The sequence below is a fragment of the Corylus avellana genome, chromosome 3, assembly GCF_965113065.1.
Source record: "Corylus avellana chromosome 3, dhCorAvel1.hap1.2, whole genome shotgun sequence".
Classification (NCBI taxonomy): Eukaryota; Viridiplantae; Streptophyta; class Magnoliopsida; order Fagales; family Betulaceae; genus Corylus; species Corylus avellana.
Window position 1 is genome coordinate 36,278,578 of NC_142492.1, and position 9,836 is coordinate 36,288,413.

The 9,836-nt window shown below is 35.7% G+C and overlaps 1 protein-coding gene across 1 annotated transcript; it reads right to left on the bottom strand.

The window, feature by feature from the left end:
* Positions 1–5,934: 5,934 nt before the first annotated feature.
* On the bottom strand, positions 5,935–9,089 carry LOC132176275 (palmitoyl-acyl carrier protein thioesterase, chloroplastic-like). The gene is made up of 6 exons (XM_059588434.2): positions 8,691–9,089; positions 8,341–8,474; positions 6,903–7,016; positions 6,645–6,822; positions 6,490–6,558; positions 5,935–6,393 (listed from the first exon to the last, which is right to left on the bottom strand). The coding sequence occupies exons 1-6, from the start codon at positions 9,081–9,083 to the stop codon at positions 6,142–6,144; spliced, it is 1,140 nt and encodes a 379-aa protein (XP_059444417.2). The 5' UTR covers positions 9,084–9,089; the 3' UTR covers positions 5,935–6,141.
* Between the last annotated feature and the right edge of the window lie 747 nt (positions 9,090–9,836).

Consider the following 9,836-nt stretch of genomic DNA (forward strand, 5'->3'; position numbering starts at 1 on the left):
TTCTTGGTCTCTCAATTTCAAGGACCACAAATGATTTTTCCTTGAAAGAATTACTGTTTTGATCTTAGTTTATATATGAACTTTTGAACCCAAAAAAATCTGTAGGGAAATATGCATTTCCGACCAACCCAAAATGCCCATAATGAGAACCCAGTACAGCAATGAAGCTTCCTGCATACCACATCGAGATTTTTAGGCAACCTTTAAATTTTCTCCAGCCATGTTTGTTAAAGATTTTATTTTGTGTTATGTGTTATCTGTTTTCAAGTCAAAAACAGTAACAAATAAACCAAATATAAAATCCACAAAATTGATAACCAAGGATAGCAGCACACAGTAAAACAGAAAACGGTAAAAACAGAAAACGCAAACAGTATTAATTAATGACTAATTGTGGAATATACGTTAGAATAGTAATTGTATTAGGTTGATATTCGTATTATATTGTTTTGGAGACAGTTCTGACTTTTTCGAGATTCGTCATATTCTACTGCGTTTTTTTAAGGAGAGGTGTTGTGTTGTAGTAAATTACAAAACACAGTGAGATACGGAGACTTGGGAAAGGCAAAAGTAAAAGCCTCTTTCTATTTTCTTTTTTCTTTTTTCTTTTTAAAATAAAAATACTAACGAACAACCAAAAAATACAACTTATTTAACTTTCATTTTTACATCAAATTCACTTTTATTCCTTATCAAAAACTTTTTACCCATACCCAAAAAGAGAGAGACCCTAGGGAGCGTCTCTGAGTCAGTGATGGTGGGGTTAGCTAGCTAGCTCGCATTTTAATAAACAACTTTTTTTTATATATATATATATTTTCTCTTTTCATTTCAGTTATATGAAACGATGAAGATGATGCAAAACGCCGCAAACTCAGGACTTTTGTCCCTTATTCGAGCTTGCTTCTTATCTCAGCAATGGGGGTGATTAAGCATACACCACCTGTGTGAGCAACTGGGAGAACCGACGGGGGATGGGAATAGAGCGTTCTTGCGTCACGATTTGTATGAAAAAACATTGAAGGAAAAGAAGTTCGTTTAATACAAAATTAATAAAATAGAATTAATTGGCGTAATATGCTTAATTAAATGAATTTTTGCGTCAATAATTTTTTAAAAAAATACTATATACAAATCTAATCTATACTTTAACATTACACGAATCGAAGGGACAACGAGAATTTGAACCATATCTACAAATCTTTAATCTATCCAATCGAAAACTAGCCCATCCGATGAGGTTCCATAGCGTCATACCACGTCAGACTATTATTGGTTTTCTTTCTTTTGGGGCCTGAACATGGGATTGAGCCGCTCACATCATGGTGTCATCTGACATGGCAAGATTTGAACCCATCATGTAGACGTGGGTGTCATGTGACGTGGCATCAGTTACCAAGTATTGAAGAAAATACTATTTACTGGAAATGGAAAAATCAAGCATACTATCTAATCTACTAGTACTAGCTACTTCCCTACTCTACTACTAACAGTTTCTAGTGGCGTCACTCCCACTGGAATATTCTTTTCCCACTATAATATATATTTATTTATTCTTCGAGTCAGACCAGTGCGGTGTATCTTTGGATAGAGATGGGGAATTTTTTTGTTTTTGAAGTACAGTAGACAACAAATGTATTTTTAAATAAAGGATGTAAATTTTGACATTTATTTTAAAAGAAACTACATATAAAAATTTCACATATTTTCAACATATGTCAATTTATTTAAATTAGGAGAAAATCTTTTCACCACAGAATGCGGATGCGGGGATGTACAAATTGGGAACATGTCAAGATGATGGGTTGGTGGGAAAAGGTTCGCGGCACATGATGGGTCCAGAGTACTTGAATGGGGCCCAACCCACGTGACCCCACCCTCCAAGAAACCCCTACAATTTTCGTACTTCACTGCTGAATTAATCGTCTTTCCATCCACTCGCTCTCTAAATAAATAAATAAATAATTGGGGGCAACTCGAGAGTCGCAATAGTGGCCGTGGCAGACTCCGAAGATGAGTGCTGCGTGCGGTGCAAGTGGCCGTAACAACAAATGTTGTGTCAGCAGGCTCGATGACGGTAGGGGCGGCATTGCAAGGGTTTACTTGGGAGGATTGAGGAAGGAGGAGGGAAGGGTTGTGAGCTTTCATGGTGGCTGTTTGTGTCAGAAACTTTCCGCGAATTAGTACGGCCACTCAGGATGGGGTTGCGCTCTTCACGTGGTGACACTAATTGGTAACTTGTCTTGTCTGCTTAGCCAGCCTACGATTTTGGACCATTTCACATGACTGCATAAATGGAAAATACAAAACTAATTATATTTGGACCTATAAATGTAAGATACGAAAATACACACCATTCACCATACGGACTCACTGTCACTGACACAAGATTCTTTCTAATTGCTTGTCATTTCTAGGGCTTCACAAACTTTGTCACTCCTTAACTCAATTTTATAAGAACTTATCAGAAAATTTGCAACACAAATCCAAACCCACATGCAAGTTTTGTGTCCGAACAAGTAAGGATTCCCTTAAGATTCTGCTACTATGCAATGATGGATGCGCTATGGTTTCCTTTTGGAGTTATAGGCTAGTAGATTTAGGCTCTATATTTTAACGTACAAAAAGGTGAAAGAATAGGACCAAAGTAAAACAACTTCAAAGCTATGATAAAGTTAGGCAAGGTTTAGATTAGATCATAGGACTATAGGAGTAGCTTCATACACGTCATTCCTCAACAGTTGAAATGTCACTGCATTGATGACGCAACAAACTTCACGTTACTGAAAAGAAAAAGTAGTACGTAGAAAAAGGTAGAAAGTGGAAAAAGAAATGAATAATGTTTGAAACATTGCTTTCATTTTATTGTTATTTTGATGATATAACAATGTTAATCAATTTTTAAATTTATTCGTGTTATAAAACAAAAAATTAATGCACAATCTCAATAATAGTAGTAAGATAAAAGTGTAATTTTTATCATTACTTAAAAAAAAAGAAGCAATTACGACACACTTAGCATTCAATAGAACGGATTAATCAATTGAAAATCATATTTCATAATGTGGATGTTACTACTTTAAATCTGTTTTTGTTCTTAAAAAAAAAAAATGGTGCAATTCAAAAAAAAATGGATGAAAATGTAAATTTAATATACATTTTATTAGAAATTTATTATTTTATTTAATTATTAATTGAATGATTAAATTAACTATTTTTACAAGTTTAAGCTTTTTAAATAAGAATTATTTTAACATAAAATCAGAAAAAAAATTTCATAATTTTGAATTTTGTCTTAATCATTTGCCTCACATTTCTATTAATTATTTCACGCATTACACTTCACTTATTTAGGTGAAGTTTGTGAATTCACACGTGACAAAAAAATAAATTAGATTATTAAATCACCAAATTTTGGGATAAAAATAATTTAACAATTTTGCAGATCTAAATGGAATTTAAAGTTGAAATTTTCTTCTTGGAGTAAGGCATTAATTATAGTATATATGAAGATCAAACTACTGTTGGATCAAACAAAAACACTTGTAAATATGAAGAGTGCTTGTGTCTCGCACTCTCACTTTCAAGCTTAGAATAACTTTATTGTCATAGAAACGGGAGCACATTCCATTTTAGTAATGATTTTGAGACAAAAAGTAGTGATCGAGACCATAAACCTAGCTAGTGCAACATGTATAGATCCTCCAACTCAAAACCCTTATTTTACTGACTTTTGTTTGTTGGGGTAGGGAGGGATCTTTTGGAATAAGTGCAACACTAAGATGGGAATAATATTATGCAAGTATGTCAATTAGTTTTTTATTTCTCTCTATTTACTGTGTAAGAATTAAAAAATTCATCACATCCAGCTTGATCCCCACGTCCACTAGATGTGTTTATTACATCTAAAATTATTGTTGAGCCAATAATAGATATTCTTTATTATTTTTATTCACAAGGACAATACTAGAATTTAACTTTGATAATTTTTTTTTGGGCTAATTACATTTTTCCCCATAAACTATTGCTTATTTATATTTTGCTTCCATGAGTTGAGTGACACAACCGTCTAAAATTACTATTTCTTAGCAAAAAAACATGTTTTCTTGGTTAAGTTCGTTAAATCAGATGGAATATGGGTATTTTAAACATACAATGATAAAAATGCCTTCAAATAAAAAATACAAATAACAAAAAAAATCATATTTTTAATACTTTAAGGGTGTTTAAGTAAATTTAGTTTCGAAACTTCTCTTTTCACGTTATTTTAATGACTTTGACTAACAACAGAATTTTTATGCAAGAAAATCATAGTCCATATGATAGTTGATGAGAACAATATGAAAATAAATGTTATATAGTTTAGAGAGAGAAAAAAGAAGAAGAAGGTAATTAACCGTTTTTTGGTGGAGGGGGGCCATGGTCTCCCTCTGTGGTCTTTGGTGTTGGGAGTACTATTAGTACGTATTACATGAATTTAGATCTCGTTTAATGATTAATGAAGGTGGGTAGTGTTATATGAGAGGTAGGTAGTTGGGTCGGGTCCTACGTACCACTATACCCGGTTGAGACAAAAGCTTGAATTCCACCTGGTTGGATCAGGATTACCGTCGGATACCAAACTATAACGAAGCAAGTGGGCTCAAACAATCATTTAAGAGATTTCGAGAATGTATGATGAGAGAAGGGAATTTTAGGTCACACAGCCTCATAATATGGTTTGAATGGGTCATGATGTGATAATTAATTATGTGATTATCTTGCGATTGCTGCATTTTGTGAGAGTCTTCTTCATTCGTTGCACTCATTGATTACACTCTTTGACTAGATTTTCCAGTCAAAATCCTCTCAATATATCTGGTGGAAGATCTATAATTCCCACAATGGACGGCGTACGTGTGACCACCTAGGTACTAGAGTCGGACATTAGGCATAAATTAAATAATGCTTCTTGGTGGTTCATCCTCCCTCCTGTCGACTTACCTCTATTATTTTTGTTTTTCTAAGCAACCTTTATTATATTTATTGCTTATATTTGAAGCTACGTAAACTTTGATACCATCTTAAACTACTATCGCTTCTTTCAAATCTCATAATATAGAATAATTAAATACACTCTAATAATTTAGACCTGCTACATATATATTTCTTGTATATCTACGGTCCATCTCTTTTGCAAATTTACAATAAAACTATACGGTAATAGACATCAAATGAGCCAGAGATGTAAAAAGAAAAACATTTCTCTAAGAAATTAGCCCACGTATACAAGAAAGGGTTTGACTTGGCTTGGGTCGGTGATGGACCCATGGGCCATGGCCCTCCTCCGGCCCAAGTTAGTGTCTCTAGTGATTTACCACCGGGAGATGATAGCCCACGTATACTAAAAAGGATTTGACTTGCCTCGATCCAGTAATTCACTAACAACAGATCTGATCTCACGTTATGATTATCATATATTAACACATCATTTCTGTTTCAAATAAACCGTGAAGATTGAAATTCATTGACTCCGACAAGTTTTAGCACAAATTGACGTCGTTTGCGTGGGGACAAACACAGTCGGTGATGAAAGATAATCTCCTCTTGGATCGGATTAAGTCATGTCACATTTGCAGGACAAAAAGAGTCGGTGATAGAAAATCTCGTCCTATTAGCCCTTCTATTGGATATCTTATGGGTGTTCATGTTATTGGAGACAACCTGTCGTGGGAGAAAAACGTTATCCAAAACATCCACCGCCATTGCATCCATTTAGAAACAATGATTGCATCTGGTAACAGAAAACAAACATCTCCATGCGCCATTGCATCCTTTTAGAAACAATGATTGCATCTGGTAACAGAAAACAAACATCTCCATGGGAAGGTACACACTATTATCGTATGATAACCCATCACATAAAATAAATGAAGTTGCAAGTTGTTTGTAAAATGTTACATGCCCTAGAAGATGAGTGCTTGTAATAATCAATTCACTAATGTGCATATCCAGATGGGAATCTTTGTTTGTGACCCAAAAGTATCAACCCGACCAATGGAAAAAAATTGAAATAAGAAAATGTAAAAAGAAAGGGATAGAAAAAAAAAGAACACCAAATAAACCAATAAAAATGAAGAAAAGAGTGGGTGCACAGCTTCTTCAGACATGTCTTTGCTTTGCGTGCCACTCCGTTCTTGCCCTTACTATCTCTGCCTTATCAGCTAGCATGCGAAGCAGGTGTGTGTACTCTAAGTCTGGTCTGCGATTGATGTAATTGTTGGAATCTTCACTCAAACTTGCTGCTGTTGAACTAGTCAACGATTCTAGCAAATTTGATTGCCGGCATTCACGCCGGTACTCCAGAGTCATGCTGGTGAGAGCATAATTTCCCAACACATTCATTGGGACACTCTGCAGGCAACATTGTTTGTTTCAAAAAACCAGATTCTTTGCTATTTAAATTAAATATTCTATATAATAACACAGTTTTTATACTTTGAGTAGTACCTCCAGAATCCATCCAATATATTTCACGTTGTTTACATGCTGATTTGCATCCATGTCGCTCCATCTTGGCTGGATTTCAAGAGAGTTGCAGTTTATGAAGAACAACATAATTTGAAGCTGAATGTTGACATGACTGAAATGATTACAACACTTACAGCTAAACCTGATCGAATTCTCTCTGCAGTTGCATCAGTTAGCTTGTCAATTCTTTCACTATCATTTTTTTCAGCAGCAACTGCCACTCTGTTCAGGTAGAATGGTAGCACCTCTTGTCTCACTTGTTCCGGTATTTTTGACAACCTTCTTGTTTCTTGGTTCATGATAACCCAAGTGCTGCATGCATGGAGATAAGAACAAGATTAATTATGAGTAAAAAACAATTTAGTGGTTCTTGCAACCTTAAGATGCTGTACCTCGTTGCTCTAGTTATGATCTCTTGGGTGTGGTAATCTCGGATTATCCAGTCCCTGCGCATTCCATTTTTCCCAGCTGCATCCACCCAAGTATCAATCTCAACAACATCTCCCCTGTCACATTCCAATTTTTCTATGGAAGATTGAACTGGAATACTAATTTTGCAAAGAAAACAATACTAAGAATCTCTAATGTGTGAGCCAATGCTACAACTTTCCTATAAATCGCTTCATTAATAAATGCAGGGACGGAGGATTTTGCAGGAGGGCCAAAGTATGAAGGAAGAGCCAAGCCAGGCCTAAGAAAAATTTCAAAACAGGTCCAGATTAGGAAGCTAGTCGCTTATATTGGACTTCTGAATGCAATATCATTCCCTTTCCTGCTTGGTACTTCACTACATAGGAGCTGCCTAATGTTTCATTTAAGCAAAAGCTATCGCTATGGTGACTCAACAGTGTTTATGTAATGTGCCATGCAGAAAAATTGAGTTAACACGTAAACAAAGTAGGGTGACTCAGGTCCTCAAGAAGTAGCTCAATCCATTGGGACCACGCATAATAAAGTGGAGGTTACTAGTTCGAATCCCCCTCACCTCTTGTGCGGACATGTCAAAAAAAAAAAAAAGTAGGGTGACTCAGAGAATAGTACCCAAGTTTCATATTGGCATGATTAATAATCCACATTGAATAGATTATAAAGGTATTCACAAGATGGTAAATGTTACAATTCCAAGCATGACATATGACTTAAATACAAGCTTATCTACGTTTCTGGGCACAAGGGACGGAATTAGAAACTTTTATCGAGGAGGGCCAAAGCAAAAATTAAAAATATATTAAGATTGTAGATTAAATTAATGAATATAAAATAAAATTAGTATCTAGTCATTGTTAACAAAATAGAATTAAACATATTATTAGGATTAGCTGTAAGTGTCCGAATAGGATTTTCAGGGAACTCAATTTACGTGCCTTATCGCGTTCTTCTTTATGAAATTCTTAGCTTTCTGGTCTACATCACAATCCTAAGTATCACATATGATTTAAATACAAGCTTATCTACGTTATTGGACACCCTTTTGATCTTGAAAACCAGTTTTACAGAGTGAGTTGTGCCCAATATTTATATTACTAATTAAGTTTTACATTGGTTCATGTGTGGGTGAGAAGCTAGAAGTGATTCTAAAAAGCTCTAAATTGATTAATTATTTTACAGTATTTAAGCAACTTGCTAGTGTTATAGGGTAGCAAATCATTAAGGAGAGTGTTTAAGCAACGTGCCTTGCAGAAATTTGAATGAACATATGAATGTAAGAAGTTTATCTATACTATCTAAGCCCCATATGTATATGTATAAATCAATGTAAATCAATTCCAATGTCATCTCATATTTCCAGAGAGGCTGGAGATTGTTGGTCTGGAGTAGGAGAATACATACCAGCGGCTATATCTCTGTACTTGAATGTGGACGCGTGTGACAACCCAAATGAGTTTCCGTAGGCTCATCTCACGAGTAGCTCCAAACCCATTTCCAGCAAGGCCTGAGCTCGTCACATGATTCAGAGCTGTCTCCTGTACTCATTGCATACACCGTACGTTTTTTCAGTACCAATTCATTAAGCACACATAATTGATCAAAACAACCAACCATCCCAATAAATATTATCATTCAGAGAATTAAATATGCTTTCTAGCTATATGAGTACTTTATTTATTCCAGTGATGAAAGGTGAACTCTTTTGACCGTTGGTTTGAAATGATAACAGAGGAGTACAATCATGAACCAACCTGAAGCAGATTCATCAGTGTTTCCATGGTGGCAGTTTTGTCTGGTCCAATCTCGTACGACCTGATAATGAACGTCTGTCTATAAACAAACCGCTCCTCCACAAACCGTCCAAGCAAAACTGCATGAAGCGGTGCATCAACACTAGACTCGCTACACGTTTTACCCAGAAACGTAGCCTCTCCCCTGTTAATCCCAATATTGTTAAACTTCCTCCCATTGACAGAATCTATGCGCCGAGGAGGAGTCCTAGCACTTGCTATCATTGAAAAGCTTCGTTTTTTCAGCCTCCTTAAAGGAAAAAAACGTCCCACCATTGCCATGCCCACATTCTTCTTCTCCAAAACCTCTCCAAAGTATGGTCTAGCATTACCGGTTGCAGCCATTGATGTCATGGCTAATCTAAAGTAAGTTTATACGACCAAAATTAAAGTTAGGAAATATATGGTGGTGTAGCTTCCCTCATGTTGCCTTGTTTAAGAGATGGATACAAGTTTCAAATATTGGTTGGTCTAACCAATTTAGAAAGAGCTAGTCTAAGTCAAACAATGACACAGAAAGGGAAATCTTCAATCTCTTAACAACATGATTGGGGAGAAGAAATACTAAAGGAGATAGATTTGCAGCTCAACTACTTCCAAGGGTGGGGGAGAAATGAAGTGGGGTCTTTTTCTTTATCTTACACGCAAATTAATATAGAGATTTGAGGGGTGTAGTTAATTTGCATGGTTTTGTATGGGAGTGTTTAATTGTAGGTAACTTGCATGATAATAATGACAAATAGTTGAGTGTACCACTCGTTGTGCTAGGAAAAGGCAGGCCTCTAGACATTGGAGTGGTTCAGATGTGAGAGAAAATAAGATATGGTAAATATCATTATAGGTCATCTGTCTCCCAACTATATACCGCCCATTTCTTTGCTATATTCCTTATTTACTCTTTTCACCTATGACTACCCATATCAATTATGTAAATTTAGGGGTATGCAAAATCCCGTCCAACCTATCCCGATCTGCCCCCTTCTCGGCCTGATTTGGGTGTTTTTTTTTGTGGATACATGTTGGATTTCTTCCAACTCATGTGGGGTGGGGTGGGTTGCGGGTATAGAAATTTTTGGGCAACAGGTACCCGCCCTGCTATGCTAATAA